Here is a 20,433-nt window from a genome sequence, read left to right on the forward strand (position 1 = left end):
GTAGGTGATCCACCCTGCATAATGCGGAGTCGGTTTGTAACGCTATAAAACAAAACTGCCATTACACCAACCTTTGCTATGGGACTCTGCAGAGCGACGAAACGACTTGATTACAATGATGGTCTTCCCTATATATCGTCCTATTTGGTTTTCACGTGAAAATTGATGTCATTATACTGGAATTCCACTGTACATTTCAAAGTCAAGATGCCTGAAGTAGATATGTGCTGCTCTAGCTGGCTATTGGCAGCCAGTAGCGAGAGAGCGGTGCCGTACAGCATTCTCCCGTGGCCGCTTGTTTATACTGTGGAAACCACTGACTGGCGAACACATGCGGCGCGCTGTACTGGGTTCAACGCCAACCAGACCGTCGGCAACTTACAGCTTTCGTCCCTGTTCATGTAGCTGGGCGATTATTTAGCCCAGTAGCCTCTCCTGTTTCCCGCTGTTGCATCGCAGATCAAACGCACAGACTTCTTGAAAGTTGGTGGCTCGGCCACAGTCCAGGCGGAGTTTCGCTGTTGTTAATGTACCGTGTGGCTCCAGTTGCATATAACGTCCGTCCTCAGGTAAGCGAGTGCTAAGCGGTCCGCCCAGAGCGCTGTTCTCACAGAGAAGTTGGTAAACGCCTCCGTCGTGCAGAACATCTACATCTACAGCTATATCTACAGGAATTCTCTGTGTGGCAGGGAGTTAATCGAACCACCTTCAGATTATTTCTGTACCGTTCTGCTCTCGGAAAACACACAGGAAAAACATGCACTTAAATCTTTCCGTACGGGCTCTGGTCTCTCTTATGTTACTTCAATGATCATTTCTCCCTACGTACGTTAGCGTCAACAAAATACAGGGTGTCCGTAATTAAAATTCCAGTGTCAAAATGCTCTAGAAAGAGAACCATTGTTCACAACGACGTCAAATTTAAACAGCGTATTATTGGCGCAGGAGGAAACGTCATGGAACAAAAAAAATTAACGAAAATAACGAACAATAACTGGGGTTATTTGATCAGTAATACTGAGTCATATCGGCTAGCTGTCGAACTCTGAAAAGCCATCTATTAATAGCTCAAAATATTGTTCCACGGTTGTCGTCAAAAAGTTGATCCCTTTATCCTAAATGGTCGTATTATTTACTATTGGCTGATAACACCCAAGTTTCGTCAGCTGCCTCATTCTTTGTATAAGTACATCCTCTTATTGATGAAAATTACGAAAAGATAACGCTGTTTTTGCTATATTACAGATCTTGTCTATTAACTATACTGATATTTCGTGTACATATGAGAAATAATATCTCTGTATTTTCCTTCTTAAATAATGTGATCCTCCTTGTACTAGGAAGTTTAAAACATTTATTGCTTGTTTTGTAAGATTAACATTGTTATGAATTACAATGTACAGTATAATCATCCAGAAAGTTGTCTATAACTCTACTTATAACATAAAATTTTTAATGATGGTTTCAGAAAGCAACTGCTGAAGAAGCGGATGTCCAAAGGGCCATACAAGATCCTCTTGACGCCCTCGGATTTCGTATTCCCTCAGGTCACTGACAGTCTGCGGGTAAGTAGTCGCAATACTTGACCGTAAACTAGAGTAAATACGGAATTAGTCTGTAGCAGATAGTAAGAACGGAAAGTAAGAATTCAGAAAGGAACTCCGTAAAACAGACAGTAGAGAATGTCCGCTGATAGTCCCTCACTCCATGGCAGTAATGAACGAATCTCGGTCTGGTATGAATTTTCAACCGTCACAGCAGATGCAAAACATCGTTGTAACTGTGTTACTGAACTGATTTCTTTTATTTCAATGTTTACGTAGATAGTAACGTCCATGGGTTTGTGGTAAAATGCTGCCCTCTACCAGATTCGTGCCTCAAGCGAACCTGTTCCCACTATGGTTGCCAGGTTTTGTAAAATAAATAAGAGTTACGACTCGTTATTTGTTTATAAAAATATTTTCAAAACTGAAATATACATATGTGACATATCACACAAGAAAGGTGAACACCGCTGGCGCCTGCTCTGCATTGCGTCACGAGATTCCGGCGTGGCCCTCCACTTGGTCGCTGTTGGCATTCATACACTGCGGCTGCCCGACGGCGGACATTGCCCTCCACTTCAAGTCCAGTGATTTGGAGCCCTTTCACTGACTGGCGCAACCGCTCGTGGTTTGAATAAATTATTAGTACAACTGAAGCGGAGCTCTCTTTTTAAATTAATTAATACTCTCAATTTATTTACTTTATTTCAGCGAATTTAATTCTAGTGAACTATGTCACCATACCTTTCCTAACGCATACCACTTTCGTTTTGACAGAAGTTCTACACTGACGGGAATGGGAACTGTCACACCACGGAGCGCCGATGCATATTTATCAACTTTTGTGGAGACGTTCATCGTACGATGGGTATCAAATTATTTAATTTTCGTTCCATTCAGAAATTACGTCCATTATCAGCGTCGGTATAAGGTTTAGGTCAATACACGTTTGTGTTCGTTGCGAAAAGGAAGAAAACAGCCTCCGAATGTCATCCTGAGGAATTTGTTCCAGTGCCTGGAACGGACGCTTTGTGGGGTCCCAATGATTGCAGGCTGGACACTGGTATGAAAGTATACGTCTTCGTGACACATGCAAGGTATATTCTGTGGGTGACAAATCAGGAGTCAGGGCAGGCCATTCAAGGATCTGTCTACTTCTCAAGATGTCTGTGTTATGATCTGCCGTGTACGGTTTGCATTATCATCTTGAAATGTGTCATTTAGTAGTCTGTTCATGAGGGTTATGTCAATAAGGAATACCGCTATTGACTATTAATGGCGAACACACGACCTCCAGTCAACAATTACCGAATCAGTCGTGCTGCCAAATCCAGCATGATTCCAGGAGCTGCAGAGGTGTGGGTCTGTAGAATCGCTGCTTCCTATGACGTTTCACAGGCAGTCTGTGGACAAGTTGGCTTCGATCTGAGCGCCACAAACAGAAGCGAGACACGTCGAGAAACGAATGCCACTCAGTCTTCTACTTAATCCTGGCGCTACTCCATTCAAGTCTCTAGCCTGTGAGGTGCTACCATCTTTAGGTGACGCATGGCATCTCGAGCTCTGAAGCCAGTTTCCAGTAATTTGTTCCCGACGGCTTATGGTGACATTCTGCCTCCAACATCTGCCCGGATTTGTCATCCGTCCGTTTGTAAGTGCCAGTTGAGTAATGCAGTGGTGCAGTCCTTTTGGAAGGACCCGTTGTCCTGAGTCCATCTCGTCACCAATCGTTTTGCAGTCATTCTGCTACTGCCAATTATCTGTCATCGTCAGTATGGTGCTCCCACGTCCCTCATGTCAATGATTCGACCTTCCTCAAAGTATGAAAGGTGCCGCCAGGCTGCTCATGCACGTCTTTTGGCTTTGCCTTGTTATGACAGTCAGCTGAAGACATCTGGTAGCGATAGACACACCTAACAGCCACTATGTCCTCACACCATTCTTCGCCTCTAGAAATGGCTTTTTTTGTACACTGAAATACTGAATGAACATGAGCTTGCATAAACATTACTGTGGTGTCACCGCCAGACACCACACTTGCTAGGTGGTAGCCTTTAAATCGGCCGCGGTCCAGTAGTATACGTCGGACCCGCGTGTCGCCACTGTCAGTGATAGCAGACCGAGCGCCACCACACGGCAGGTCTAGAGAGACGTCCTGGCACTCGCCCCAGTTGTACAGCCGACGTTCATAGCAATGGTTCACTGACAAATACGCTCTCATTTGCCGAGACGATAGTTAGCATAGCCTTCAGCTACATTTGCTACGACCTATTGATATTGAGATTCTATTAATGTATCATCAAGAGCGATGTTATACAAATGTGGATTAAAGTTAAGTATTCCAGAAGTTACGTACTTTTCTTTATAGCATTCATTACGTATCCTGTTTCAGACCTCACGCCAGCCTGCGTGAGTTTGAGCGCGTGCCTTTCGGCTTCCTCTCATTGTGTCTAGGCTGTCTTGTCTAGACACAACAATTACATTTCAACAAACGTATCCCATAGGCATAGAATTACTGGAGTACCAGTTTGGCAGCGTTCGGTAAAGCTGTTCATGGTGCATTCTCTTTCAATTTCAGAGAGTGTGTGTTACGTTGTAATTGTCATAAAAGTTGTCTGGAGTAGGGCTATCAACTTCGGTTACAATTTATAAATCACTGTTAAAAAACAGTCATCTTTCCATCGCTACTAATGAAACAATGAAATAATAATATCACGCCGGTCGGTGTGGCCGAGCGGTTCTAGGCGCTTGAGTCTGGAACCGCGCGACCGCTAGGGTCGCAGGTTCGCATCCTGCCTAGGGTATGGATGTGTGTGATGTCCTTAGGTTAGTTAGGTTTAAGTAGTACTAAGTTCTAGGGGACTGATGACCTCAGATGTTAAGTCCCATAGTGCTCAGAGCCATTTGAACCATTTGAACAATACCCCCCTTATATCAGTTCAGATCTGCCAGAGCCGTTAACAGGGTGTTCAAGTTATTGCCACTCAGAGACGAACAGGATGTCTTGTGTAGATGTGGTGCTCTGCAGTTTGCAAATACTGAAAAATATATAATATTTATATAAGCTTCCCAAAAAGAGAGTATGTTTATTTATTGGTGGACATCCTATCGTCAACGGCGTCTTTTATCTAATGGTGTCTAACAAGGAACCCCTTGAGTTCCAGGTCGTAAGGCCCATTTGAAAGTGTTGCGTTAGCAATTACGACAGGAAAAATATTTCCTGCTAATAACTCGCCACGTGCATCAGGAGGCCGACAGAAAACGATTGTCTGAGAGGTGCAGGGATCAACCATCTACCGGATGTACGTATTACATTTCACAAACTGGACACTGTCGACATTCATTCAATACCGAATGAAAATGGCGCGCCACAGTGATTACAAAGGTTCGCACCATCAAGTTCGAAGGGAAATCCTTGGGAGTTAAAAAGCGTGCAGGACGTTTAATTAGGTATGCACTCTTAAAGAATGCACATAGAATCATATTGGTGTAACGGGGTGATGAGAACTGATGAATGGTGAAGGTATGCAAGCGAATGCGAAAGCGTTTGTCATGGAGCTTATAGTAAAACTGGCTCTCCTTTAAGGCGTAGCTGCAGATAGTGCGATAATACGAGGGTGAGTCAAATAAAAACCTTAAATTTGTAATAACAAATCGAAATTTCACGCCGTTATACTGTAAGCTGGTAAGCGTGCTACAAACAGCTTGCAGAATGGCCTGTATTTGGCAGCATAGTGCAGATGCACACATACCGTCGCAGTATCAGTATAAGGATGGCCGCCCCACTTGCGACTTGCACCAGGGAAGAACAGCGTTCTGTTATTCGGTTTTTGCATAGTGAAGGTGTGAAACCTATTGAAATTCATTAACGAGTGAAGGTTCAGTACGGTGACGCATGTTTGTCACAGCAGCAAGTCTGCGAATGGAGTAGGAAGTTCGCAAATAGTGTGACTTCAGTGGAAGATGCTCCTCGTCCAGGTCAGGCACAACGAGTTGTGACTCCACAGAATATTGCAGCAGTGAATGACAATGCAGCATGTTTACAGATTAGTCATGGGTCAACACACCACATTGTGCATGATGCGCTCCAGTTTCAAAAAGTGTCTGCAAGATGGGTGCCACAGCAGCTGACTCTTGAAATGAGAGAACGACGTGTTGATGCTTGTGAAGAACTTCTTCGGCGCTTTGAACGAGAAGGTGATGCCTTCCTTGCAAAAATCGTTACTGGGGACAAAACCTGGGATCACTTCCACCAACCGCAAACGAAGAGAGCGAGCAAGGAATGGCACCATTCCTCATTACCAAAACCAAAGAAGTTTCGAACAGAACCATCAGCAGGGAAGGTTATGCTTCTCATTCGGGACGAAAAAGGCGTCATTTTTGAGCATTACATGCCTAGAGGGACCACCGTCACCAGTGCATCATACACAGATCTCCTAAAAAATCATCTGCGGCCTGCAATCAAATCAAAGCGACGTGGATTGCTGTCAGCAGGTGTCCTTTTGCAACATGACAATGCAAGGCCCTACACTGCCCGTACAACAGTTGCAACAATCACAGACCTGCATTTTGAGTGTCTTCCTCATCCACCAAACTCACCAGACCTTGCCCCAAAGGATTTCCATATGTCTGGACCACTCAAAGACACAATGGGAGGAAAGAATTTCCGTTCTGATGAAGAGGTACGCCACGCGATGCACGAGTGGTTGCGCGGACTACCAAAAGATTTTTTTTCTAAAGGAATTTATGCACTTTGTAAGCGCTGGAGGATTTGCATTGAGCGTGGGGAGATTATGTTGAAAAGTGATACAGCTTTGTACCACTTCTGCACAGTAAATAATATTTAAAAAATATTTAAGGTTTTCATTTGACTCTCCCTCGTACATTTCATAGGCACGGTAAAAACAAACATCCAGATGCTGAATTTGTCAAGCGGTTCCAGGTGATATGAACTACAGTGTCACACTTTTCAGGAGGCATAGTTTGCTCTAAAAGAGTAAAATTTTATATGCAGATCAGGAATCAAGCAAAAGCAACTTATTTTGACCAGATTTTGGCCAAAAGCAGTACTGATACCATAGTTGCAGATCTCTTACGCCTATTTTCCCGCTCTTGCTTCTTTTTCGTAAATATTCCCTTCTACCCTTGCAAGATCATGCATACAAGAAAGAATCGTAGGGGGCAGAGCACCTCTAACTTTTGGCAGCACTATAAATAACTCTGCAGCCGATTTACCATCCTGACTAACAGTCGGCATGATTGTATACGAATGCGTTAAGGGATTGATGGTAGCATGTCTTGGTACAATTATCGTGGCGCTTCTAGTTTCCGGTGTTCCTTTCATACACACTTCCTCTTAAAATCCCGACTGGTCGGACTTGAAAAGAAATTCCTTATTGAACGATGGGTAAGTTTATCTCCTATACGAATTTTCGGACCGATCCCGCGTTTTGCTGTGCATCGGCAAGTTGACACAATGTTTGAAATTTCTTTACCTTACACCTTCCAGTCCTGTATCACTGTTTGAAGTTATTCGAACATCCACTACTTCTCTTGAAATCACTGTAATCTACGTCGCGCGCAATTTGATGCTCATGATGTAGTAGGTGACTACCATGCACATTCTGTAAATTGTATCGAGCATTCTTGAAACGCGCAAACACCGGTTTTTACAGCATGTGTGCCTTGTCCTCCCTCGAACATCTATAGTATTTCTTATGCACTATACGGCTGTGGATTTATTGAAAATCTGTTCATATTTTATTTCCTATGCTGCAGATGATATTCTATGTACGTAATTATGGTTAGTACCCGCTCCTTGGACAACGGCTGTTCTTTACTACGTTCCACTGAAGACGGGATTTCTCGCTCACTGTCGGACAAGATGATGAACTACATGGATCGCCACCCGTTTCAGTATCATTTTCATTTACTAAGTACGTATCATCATCATCATTATAATCCTCATGTTCACTGTCCACGCATTCCAGCGACTTACCTTACAGAAACGCTAGTATTACATCTGCCACTTGTTTCTCACTCTGCGAAATTACTTCGTTTCCTTTCTAACGAAATGTCACCTTAGGCAGCTGTTATTGTAGATATAATGCAAATTTTTGCTTTGTTTATAGTCGTCGTTATTCTGCCTAGTATCAACACCACTAGCAGTAAAGCGCTTTTGTGAGTTACTCGTCGACCAAGCAGTTACACAGCGCTTCGTACAGCCGCGTGGTTTGAGGCGTCACGTCACTGGCTGCGCGGCGCCTCCCGCCGGAGGTTCGAGTCTCCTTCGGGCATGGGTGTGTGTTGTTCTTAGCATGAGTTAGTTTACGTAGTGTGTAAGTGTAGGGACAGATGACCTCAGTAGTTTGGCCCCTTAAGAATTCACACATCTGGACATTTACGCTTCGTAGCCTCATGGGCTGCTCATACCTCCACCCCCGCCCCCTCTTGCCATTAGCAGCCAATATTGTGGTTGCATGGTAGACAATATGTGGGGCGTCGAATGTCATAAACATCAGTCGCCTTTCTCGACCTCGAAGTCATTGGGTTCCGTATTAGCTTATGCTAACATTTGCCAATAAAATTCATATAATTATCCAGCTGTATTACAGTGATAATTTGTACATCGCTGTTAACAGCTACACAATATCTACAATTGTTGTTTGTTGTGGTCTTCAGTCCTGAGACTGGTTTGATGCAGATCTACAATTATGAGTTGATTTTCACTGCCATACAATCAGATAAGTATGTGAATGTTATCGACGAAAGTGTAAGATGGCGCTGATGATGGGCATGTGATCAGCCCGGCAGCAGATATATGAAAATGCTCTGGTTCTCTCTCTCTCTGTATATATATATGTTTCAGTGAATGGTACTCTCTGTGAATTATTGAATAAGTCTTTAGGAGAGGAAATGAATGCCGAATAAAAAATACAGGGTGCCATTTAAAAAGGCATACCGCTGTTCATATCTTTGTAAAAAAACAAATCTACAACGAAGGCAATCATGCTGATTGATGTCCCCCTGACGGCTAAAGAACATTTGCTTGAAACATTTTTTTAATTTTCATCTGGACAATTATTTAGGGTGGTCAAGATAAAGGAGAGCCCCGGAATATAAACATATGTCATGACGTTTGTTGATAACATTCATATGATGTATACAATCGATGGCGACGTCACCTGAAATAGCGGAAGGACCTCTGGTAGAGAGAATGTGGTGATCAGTGCTTGTCTTCCGGCCACGGCCATGGCTGTATGCCCGGCGTTACCAGCAACGTTGCTCAGAAACGAAGTCTCGGGCAACCTACGAAATGTTTCTTCAAAGCTTCCTTCAAGTCTAGTTGTAACTTCCGTAATCTACGCCTCTTTGAAATGCCACTCTAGGACGATATCTCTCCTACTGGTCTGCAAAGTCCGCTGTTGGTGTGTTCATGATTTCGATTGGCAGCTCACGTCCTTCTATCTGCAATTGGAATTATTTTACAGCTTTCATTACTCCTGCGTACCGCCCAAATTTGTCGCGGTAAAAAGATCATGAACACTCGCTAAGAAAGTTTTTCACAAAAGCAATTTACCCCATGTCACAAGCTGCGTCTTCTGCAATTTACAAATGTCAGAAGACGTGAGGACCTGACAATTTGTCAACCCTTTCACTTCAAAAGCCGCCTCCATTTTTGCAAATGACTGCTTTCGCTGCAGCTCAACAATGCGCGCAGGCTCCACAATCGGTCCCTAACTATCTGGAATAGCACTGGTGAGCCAAGTCAGCCGGGAGCTGTGACCGAGCGGTTGTAGGCGCTTCAGCCGGAACCGCGCTGCTGCTACTGTCGCAGGTTCGAATCCTGCCTCGGGCATGGATGGCCGGCTGCTGTGGCCGAGCGGTTCTAGGCGCTTCAGTCTGGAACCGTGCGACCGCTACGATCGCAGGTTCGAATCCTGCCTCGGGCATGGATGTGTGTGATGTCCTTAGGTTAGTTAGGTTTAAGTAGTTCTAAGTTATAGGGGACTGATGATCTCACATGTGTTAAGTCCCATAGTGCTTACAGCCAGTTGAACCAGTTGAGCCAAGACATTATGACCACCTGCTTAATGGCGTCTAGTTCCAACTTACAGACCCAACACAGCAGCGAACATACGTGGCAAGCATTCATTGATCGGTTTCTAGAGGTGCGAGGCGCCAAATGTCTACGCATAGGCCACGGAATCCAGTAAATTACGGACCAGTAATTTGTGTACCTAGAGCTGGTGCCCGATAGCGTCACGGATGAGGCGAATGTGGTAGCCAAGATACCAAAGTGGATTCACTGTTATCCTTCACGGACCACTGTGGCATGATTCTGGCTTTTCTAGTGAACATTTATCCTACTGGATGATGCCATCGACGTCAGGGAATCATCAGTCATAAAGGTATGGAGGTGATCCGTAATAATGTTCACGTGTTCGATGACTATCACAGATTCCAGGTGAATGTCTCCCAGTCATAAAGGTATGGAGGTGATCCGTAATAATGTTCACGTGTTCGATGACTATCACAGATTCCAGGTGAATGTCTCCCAGCGCATAATACTGTCGCCATCACCTGTGTCTGTGCGATGAGACGGAAAAAGTCGTCGGACATTGATATGCACATATTCAGATGGTGGTTGTATCTCGTACACAGGGTATAAAAGTGCAGTGCATTGGTGGACGTATCGTTTGTACTCAGGTGATTCAAGTGAAAAGTTGTTCGACGTGATTATGGCCGAACGATGGGAATTAACAGCCTTTGAACGTGGAATGATAGTTGGAGCTAGACGCATGGGACACCCCAAATTGAAAATCGGTAGGGGATTCGATACTTTGAAATCCATAGGGTCAAGAATGTGCTGAGAGTACCGCATTTCAATCATTACCTCTCACCACGGACATGCAGTGGCTGAGGGCTTTCATGTTACGACAGAGGGCAGTGGCCTTTGGCTAGATGTGTCAGTGCTGACAGTCAAGCTACGTTGCGTGAAATAACCGCAGAAATCAACGTGGGACGTACGACTAATGTATCTTTAGGACAGTGCGGCGAAATTTGGCGTTAATAGGCTATGGCAGCAAACGACAGTCATGAGTGCCATTGGTAACAACACATCACCTACAGTGCCTCTCCTTGGATCGTGACCATATCGGTTGGACTCTAGACCGTGGCCTGGTCAAATGAGTCCCGATTTAAGATGCTAAGAGCTGGTGGTCGGGTTCCAGTGTGGCACAATCTTCACGAAGTCATGGGCCCAAATTGTCAACAGGACACTGTGCAAGCTGGTGGTGGATCGATAATCGTGTGTGCTGTGTTTACACTGAATTGACTGGGTCCTTTGGTCGAACAGATCTGCTCATTTACTGGAAATGGTTATTCATGTACTTCATGTTCCCAAACAACGATGGAATTTTTATGGATGAAATTCCCCATGTCACCGTGTCATAATTGTTCGCGATTGGTTTGAAGAACATTCTGATTAATTCAAGCAAATAGTTTGGCCACCCAGATCGCTCGACATGAATCCCATCGAAAATTTATGAGACATGATCGAGAGGACAGATTGTGCACAAAATCCTGCATGTGCAACACTTTCGCAGTTATACACAGCTACATAGCTCAATGTTTCTGCGATGGACTTCCAACGACTTGTTGTGTCCATGCTATGTTTAATTTCTTAATGTGCTGGGTAAAAGGAGGTCCGACACTGTATTAGGAGGTATCTCATGACTTTTGTCACGTCAATGTAAGTTGGTGTATGTTTCCGAGCAACAATTGGCCTGGATGGTGGTGCATTCGGACAACAACATCGATGTGGTATAAGCAGAAGCGCGGTTCACCCAACCAGGCGACACGTTTCCCTTGGTCCATGGTCCAATATCGTTGATCCCATGCCAGCTGCAGTGTTAACTGACGATATCGTGGGGTCACCATGGGAACACAGAGGGATCGCCTACAGTGGAACCCCATGTGCACTGAATGGTTCAGTCTGAAACGCTTGCGCCTGCACCGTCATTGTACTCTGTCGTCAGATCTGCCTCCTGTCACTGCATATCCTGTTTACAGAGCTGGCAAGCCTACGATCTCCACATTCTATGACAAAGTATTGACGTCCTACTCATTTGCACCTCTTAAAAAATTTTCCATAGATGCGTACAGTAGTACCAAACTAGATGACCAACTTCGCCGTTTGTGAGATTCTCGATTCCAAGTACTGGCTCGTAACAGTCTGCCCTTTGTCCAAGTCGCGTATGTCAGTAGATTTGCCCGTTTGGGGGCCTGTCCAGAATGATTCCCCATTCGACTATGCTCTACTTGTTTCCTTTCCTTACCACATCACGTGCCCACAACACATGAGACGGCGTCGAATTCCATGGTGGCAATAGTCATAAAGTTTTGGCTCATCAGTGTGTATAATAACACGGATGGCACTCTGTGACACCTTTCTCGGCCTGTGGCTCAACTACCATACAGGTGCAGCCAGCCCAGGTGACAAGCGACTATGACGGTCCTGTTTCTTGGAGCAGCAAGCACCTCTTTCTTCTCAGTAAGTGGCCTCAGGCGACTGTCCCCTTGTGTCTGTACGGAAGGGGTCCTCTTTACCGACCGACAGCGCTGAGTCTGGTGGAAACATTACAACATATACTTCTTCTAATCACATTTAATTAATGGTATTCTGACCCTGAAAATGATGTGCAACTTATTACTGTTCTCCTTATGGAGCCTCGGTAATGTTATGGATAACACTAAACCACAGCCCTACGCAGATTTGTAAACAGAGTTATTATTTAGCACAACAGTCCACTTCCGTAAATCTTGCACATACTTTAGACTTGGATTCATTGTTGTTGCTAGATTTCTGAGTACATTTATGAGTGTAGATATATAGTGTGTGTGTTCCTGTAGCATAATAAATACAAAATAACTTCTTTCAGGTCTGTATGTTTAATTATAGTTGCCTTTTGTTTATAATTAACAATAAGTATTTGCGATTTTGTGCCTACAGCAAACACTTTCCCGGCTGTAGGTTTTGTGAGGAGAAGAATAATCGTAAAATTGTAACTGAAATGTTACACTCTCGAATAACACCACAAGTGACGTCCGCTATGGACGTTCCTTAGGTGTTTACGACAAATGAAGAGCATCGTTTCATAACGTATTAAGTGCAGCCGAGGTCAGAATAGATTTTGATGCTTTTCACCCCAACCGCGATATGCTCTTTAATGCTGTTGAGTCAGAAGTGTTATTTAATATCTTTTCCATATTAATTTGGTGCTAAGAAACATGAATCGAATCAAATCGTATTATGTACACCGCAGCCGACGGTTTAAAAGGTATTACGTTCAAAACATATTTCCTAGCCTTCGTTATTAGCCTGCTCTTTTGTTGGCTGTTCCCACTATTTTCATCTTTCAGCGCTAAGCGATATGTTGATTGCATCACTGAGCACTTTCGATCACTATGCATGACTATTCACCGGTGGGAGGGTGATCGAAAGAAAGTAGAATGAGAATTAGAGCTACAAAAACGGAAAGACCGCGTGGAAAGAAAGCTCAGTAAGTAATAACACCTGATATATTTACGAGCGGTCATTTTCGGTGAAATTTGTAATGCCAGTACACTGACTTGTTATTCGTTTGAGAAAGATTACATAAATGCATGTTTTTATACTTTGATTGAGCTTCACTGTCTGTAACATTACTATGTGTAATTATGACGTGGGGAGACATATTTCGCTTTAGGTACTTCAGCCGAGATCCACATTTAAGTAATTTTGACTCACCTTCTAATCACAAAGAAGGAAGATCCAGATGTGAAGCATCCCAGTATTCTACCTCGGGAAATCAAAAAATAAAGTTTACAGCGTACCGAACAGAGTGGAACAAGATCGCAGACTCCGTTAAATGATGAAAGTTACTACTCCAAAACCACGCAGAACTGGAAAGCATTATGTAGGAGAGCGCAGTCGAAATTTCGTTGTTCTGTCGTATGCGGTAGGTTACAGTGTCATTGGTAATACTGCTACTAAAGCGTTAATTGTTATACTGTTCTCGACATGTCGTTCTCATTCTGCAGTTAACAGCTGAGTAACTCATTATTGTAGAATAATAATAATATGGCTCCTGATCCTGCCCCGATGAAGATTGACTAAACACTATAATGTAACAATTCGATCAATCGTCAACAATTTGTTAATAACTTCATTTTCTTATGTAATGGGTTGCGTCCAGCATTAAAATCAACAAAAATTGAAATGAACGTTTCAAACCGAATTATGTGTAAACATAATTGGATCAAAAAGGTGAATTGGTTCAGAATGTATTAAACGCAATCTAAAAATTAAAATTACAAGTTAAAATGCATTGGTAAATTATTTCAATCGTGATTAATTCTGGAACATAATCTAAGTATCTAGGCTCTGCCTTCGAGAATACTGAAATATTTCATTTGGTTAGGAAGCGAAATGTACTTTTCGCTTCCTGTAAAATTATGATCTGTGAACTTAATAAGATTCGAAACGATATTCCTCCGATACTCAGTTCCATATAAGGCATAAAGACACTTTTGATGCTGAGCAGACCAGTGAAATACCTTAGTATAAGTACTTTACCACCATCTTATTACAAACACTTGCAGTCTTCGAATTTAACAGATACTTCCTTTAATTATAGTTTTCTGTTGTTATATAGGACTCATAGAACTGGAAAATGTGTTAAAATGACTGTGCATTTGAACCACAATTCATGTAAACCATAAATTATTCTCAACTCTGAAGGAGTACGTCTTACTTCAACGACACAGAGGTAAGCAAAAAGGGCTACAGAAAAACGAAAATCATCTAATTCAACTATCTTCACGGGTAGTGCCTTCTTTACATTCGAAAATCTACATGCGAATTATTTGAATAAAAAGACATCTATTCCTTTAAATTTTGTATACGAAATAGAATTATAAATTATTTATCGACTAATGTGCAAGATAGAGCGTACGGCGTGCACGCCAGCGTCCGTTCTCACACTTTTAGTTGTTCCCCTCTCCAGCGTCAGTTCAAGTTAGCCATCTGTTGACGAACTAAACCATAGCGCTTCTCATGCATGTGCAAGAATGGAGTCGTGCTGCTAACAAGTCCTTCTACTCTCATTCTTTAATTACAATTTACTGCGCTTAAGGAGCCTCTTCATGATTCCCGATAAAATAGAGGAAATGAAGTATAGACAGGATCTTAGTTTCAGAAGTGGACAGAGTTATCCCAGATATAATAGAAGGATTCACTGATCTGCAGCAGTATAGTACGTGCGGCACACGGACCGTATAATAAATTTTTCACACTTATGAATTTATATTCATCCCTAAATCTTTACGTTGCCTACCCGACCCCAAGGATAACAAGTTCCACTGACAGTAAATTTGTTTGGTAAAGGTAGCGCGCGAGCTTCAAAAATGGTTCAAATGGTTCTGAGCACTATGCGACTTAACTTCTGAGGTCATCAGTCGCTTAGAACTAATTAAACCTAACTAATCTAAGGACATCACACACATCCATGCCCGATGCAGGATTCGAACCTGCGACCGTAGCGAAAGTTTCAATTCACAAAATTATTTATTGACATTAGTTGACAACCGAATTGCACAGACTCCTGCGGTAAACAAAACACTGGCTGACTGATCTCTTTGAGTGACTGGCCTCCCTGCAGCCTCGCTTTAAATACAGTTTTTAACAGTTGCTACATTGTTAATTTTAGTACAAAACGTAACTTAAAATTAGAAACAGTTTCATCTAAACCAACCGCCGTTACATTTGTACAGATTATAACATATAATGTAGAATAACATATTATTTTTTTATTATCATATTAGGTCTTTTGTGTGAAAATTAATTTACAATCTGATTTCAACACTTATTTTCATTTTACTTTAGTTTCATAATTAGTGATTATAAGAATTTCGTTGCTAACGTTAGTTCGAAGTATATATATCGTTCTACGCCAGATTACATAAATTCAATACACACTTGTCTTGCATGCCGGACCGAGCGAGGTGGCGCAGTGGTTAGACACTGGACTCGCATTCGGGAGGACGACGGATAAATCCCGCGTCAGGCCATCCTGATTTAGGTTTTCCGTGATTTCCCTAAATCGCTCCAGGCAAATGCCGGGATGGTTCCTTTCAAAGGGCACGGCCGACTTCCTTCTCCGTCCTTCCCTAATCCGATGAGACCGATGACCTCGCTGTCTGGTCTCCTTCCCCAAACAGCCCAACCCAACCCAACCCTCTCTTGCATGCCGGAGTTTTGTAATTTTGGGTAGTGTAACTAACAAGAGGTAATTATCTGCACAATTTACAAGCACCATTAATTACAATGAACTGCGTAAAAATGAATAACGAATGAATTTGCATCACTGGATAATAATTGTTATCTTCACTTGAATCGGATTCACGTTTTTCTGTTAACTAATGTGCCAATTGCAATTATGGTAATTAGAGGCGTTAGTTATTTATGCCAACATTTCCACAGCCTCGTAATATTTGTTGCTAAACATTTATTACTTCAATTTCTCGATTTGATATATAATTTGTCACACGTACATAATTTTGTTAATGACAACAATCTGTTGACAATCACGATAATGTACGTCCTTCCAGAATATTCTATAAGTGTTTCCAAAGAACAATAGGTTTTTTGGCAAATTGAACTGAATGATACCTGTAAAGATACACATAAAAGGCCTTAGGGAGTACTGAGTCGTACGATAAATACACTGATGCATATGAAAAAAAGGTGATATCAGACACTTCATAATAATCTTGTGAGATGCTATAGCGTTGTAGTGTCTACATCTGCCATACTGTTGGCACTGAGCAACGGTGAGCACATTAAATTAGACTACAGAGCAAGCTTGTTTCCGTGGCCATCCTCCGCAGCAAGCACAGAAATATTTGTTTTACAAATAAAACCGGCTTTTCTTGCTGCAACTGTAATTTATTTCTCGCAGAAGCATTTCGCAATTTTTAACACTAAGGCATCTTCAATGGGATCTAGAACGATACAGTTTTGTTTCAATACGTGTTATTTTTAGATTATAAGTCAGTTCATGTCGCGTTTTTTATGTAAATAAGTAATTAGTTATTTACATAAAAACGCGAAGTGAACTGTTTACTAACCTAAAAATAACACATATCGAAACAAAACTGTACCGATCTAGATCCCATTGAAGATGCCTTAGTGTTAAAAATTGCGAAATGCTTCTGCGAGAAATAAATTACAGCTGCAGCAAGAAAAGATGGTTTTATTTACAAAACAAACAAACTAAACAAGTTGCTAGTCAGGGCTCTCATACTAGAGGACTGAAGCAGGAGACCTTAGGAGATGAATGATCCTACAACAGACTGACGCACTTACTGGTGAGGGCTATGGTGAATGACAACTGCGTCGAATCCGCTCTAGCCAACAAATAATATTTATATGAACATCGCCAGCGTCTGTGGTGTAACGCTTAGACCACAAATTACATAGACAGCTCATGACGTCATTATATCGAAACCAACATCCCAGTCAGCTCACCCGTGGCGGCATTTGTTGGCGGGCGACTTCTGAAATACTGTTCAGTTTATCTTTCTCTTAATATTAGCATTTTTGGTGAAAGTTTGTTTATCTGAATGTCGAAATGATGTACAGCGTTTGGTTACACCGAAAGATATGTAAAAGGAAGTAATATTTTTATCTCAGAAAAATCTGTCACTACATGTTTCAAGATGAAGTCACTGTATTTACAGGCTGAGTTAAGAAGTGATATCGTTACCAAGCAGATGTGAATGGTCTACTATTATTCTGAGAGTACGTATTTGTGTCTAAGTGTTACGACTTGAATGGTTGGTCGAAAACTCGATGATGCGACGAAAGAATGTTAAAGTCTAACTCATAACAAGAGTTTTCTCTATAATCAACGTTATCTAACATATTACGCTCCATACCTGGATGTTGCTGCGGTATCTGAAGGACTATTACAGTAGCAAAAGTCGTAATACATTAACGCTTATTGAGTTAAAAGCGGAACAGTATGGGTAGAAATCGTTGTCATCAGTACAATTACATAAAGACGAGACGTTGTCTAACGTTGTTACCAAAAGTCTCGAAAAGCGCTTGGCCTACTAACTTCACATTTTTACACGATGTTCTAATAAACATTCGGATTATGGTTGCCATATATAGCTGGGGCCTCGCTTGGGACGCTCTGAGGTGGGGGTGTAGAAATGAAGTAAAAAGAGATTATTTAATATAATCACTTTTTGTTTAGAACCCAATTACATGGAACTTGTTGCGGCAGAAGTAGTTGGTACGCCATATTTTTCAGAAGTTTTCACCTTTTACAGCAAATCTTTTTTCCCTTTTACCTATTTATAAAACTCCATGCAAGTCAGCTTGTAGTTAAACTGATACTGAAAGACTGACTCCTCCGTCCCTGGCAGCAGCCGGTTTCTTTCACCAGTCCACTGCGCCGATATCAGCAAAAGTACTCTACCCACAGTGGTGTTGTGTGCGGGAATAGATCACAAATACTCTTATAATGTTAGCAGTTGACACTTGCGCTTAGGATTTTCGGTTTCCTTAAAAAATTAAATCCACCTTTCTTCCACGGAGTCTTTAGACTTCCATTCCTCCAACTCACAATTAGTTTCTAAAAAGCTCTTCAGAAACATATGTTTCCGAAAACAATAGTCGCCTGAAATCTTCACACCATTTTTAGTCAGGTATGTAACAGTGTTTTCAGTCTGTTTTAGACAGCGTCATCCAATTCGATACTTGACATTTATTAAAAGAAATAGCTCGTGTCTCTAAGTAATCAAATACTATGGTATAGAAAACCATTGTCTCTTCCTCAAATTTCGAAATCAATATTTCGTTATTCAGCGAATCAAACATGCATCGTCGATGCCGGCTACGCAACGTACAGAGCCATCTGTGAGATGACCTTGTTGACATAAGTAAAAATAACTCAGGCTGCATATACATGTTGCACTAAGATATTGCGTTACTTTACGGGTGAGCCAAGGTCTTAACGTTATTTTGCAAAATCTGGCAAAATTGGGTGTTGTCGGGATGTCGGGACACGAAGACATAACGGTGACAGTCCCGACATATCGGGACGGATGTCAACCCTTATTTGGATGGACATATGCTGCACATTCTTTATATATATATATATATATATATATATATATATATATATATATATATATATATATATATATGGGGGAAACGTCGTTAGCAAAACCCTCGAAAAGTTCTTGATCGATTGACCTCAAATTTTTACGTGATACTCTAATAAAGATTCAGAAAGACACATGGTATATATTTAAAAAAAGTAAAATAATGTACACGTTTTCTGTTAAAACTGAGCGTGAGACGGAAAATTCCGTGCTGAGAAAATGTGCGATTTAGTTTTCTTTCTCTCACTCAGTCAACGATAGCAGGGCATTTAAACCATTAGACAAATTTTTTCACCAATACATATACTTTCTCAATAGAATTTGTTCACACAACAAGGTACTGATTAGTTTTTTTCCTCGCAGTCCTGTATGTGGAAAACAGGAAAGCTGTACTTACAACTTACCAGGTTATTTATACTACTACGGAATAAGATTCGCACGGGAATTTTAAATCCTGTGCGTTTGCAGATTAATACTATGTGCAATATTGTGATTGAGTCTACTACTATCCTCATAGAACCGGCAGCTGGCAAGGCCTCACTCATACCTCCACCCCCCCCCCCTGCCCCTCTTCCCCACTTACCCAATCATTTGAAGTGACTTCAATTCCTAACCAAAGTTTCGTTGGCAATAACAATTGACAGTGCTCGAAGTCAGAGAGAGGGGGGAAGAAATGGGCAGAGATGGGGGGGAGGGGGCGGGCAGGAGATGGACAAAGAGAGGATCAGGAGGAAATGGAAATACAAAGATGGGGGAGAAGGCGATTAAAGGCGTGTTTTCAGTTCCAATATAAATTTAGCATTTGCGATGCAATGTGAAACCGATGATCTAATGAATTACAGTGCACCTAAACAGGAATTCACTGAAGAATTGTAAATTTGTCACTTGTAAAAAGAAATGAATGTCAGTACAGTGTTTCATACTGTTAGTTAGCCTTTCGCCTAACCAAATGTAAAAATGATAACTATTATTTTAATATCGGTAATTTCCTAGAAATTAGGTTACCTGTTCTTCTACATGTGTGATACTAACACGTTGAGATACTAATTCCTTGTTAGAATTAAAGCTTGATTTAAGCTATCAATGAGGAAAACTGTATGTAGCTTTCGGCTCAACTTCGCGTAGTGTGCAATGGCAGAAACTAGGCGTTTTGCCCTCTGTCATGTGACTTAAATGTTGGTTTCAGATCTTATCACAGCAGAGATAGAGGCGTTCGAGGACTGTATTTATCTGTGGTGTAATTGGGAATGTGAGTATGAGGTGCGGCACCTGCTGTTTATTCGAGGTACCCTAGGGGTCAGGAAGCCCCCTAACGTTGTCTGCTTACTACACAGTTCCTCGTATCTAGTAAAAGGGCGTGTACTGGCAGCAGAAATAAGCGCTACTGGTAGCACGTAAGCATCCTCAATACGGGAAAAGAAATACCATCCTCACGGGTGCTCGAGTACTAATACCATGGTTTGCATGGGACCTACCCGACATCCCGAGACCATCTGGCGCCACGGTCGCAGGTTCGAATCCTGCCTCGGGCATGTATGTGTGTGTTGTCCTTAGGTTAGTTAGGTTTAAGTAGTTCTAAGTTCTAGGGGACTTATGACCTCAGCATTTGAGTCCCATAGTGCTCAGAGCCATTTGAACCAATTTTGAGACCATCTGGGATCGATAGCGAGTA

At 42.0% G+C, this 20,433-nt stretch overlaps 1 protein-coding gene across 1 annotated transcript in view; it reads left to right on the forward strand.

Annotated features, from left to right (window-relative positions):
- Positions 1–20,433, forward strand: part of LOC126235320 (retinal guanylyl cyclase 2) — a 456,575-nt gene that overhangs the window by 38,420 nt on the left and 397,722 nt on the right. The window contains exon 2 of the mRNA XM_049944043.1: positions 1,469–1,565. Within this exon, the coding sequence (XP_049800000.1) occupies positions 1,469–1,565 (97 nt within the window). The remainder of the gene's footprint in view (positions 1–1,468; positions 1,566–20,433) is intronic.

The sequence above is a fragment of the Schistocerca nitens genome, chromosome 2, assembly GCF_023898315.1.
Source record: "Schistocerca nitens isolate TAMUIC-IGC-003100 chromosome 2, iqSchNite1.1, whole genome shotgun sequence".
Lineage (NCBI taxonomy): Eukaryota > Metazoa > Arthropoda > Insecta > Orthoptera > Acrididae > Schistocerca > Schistocerca nitens.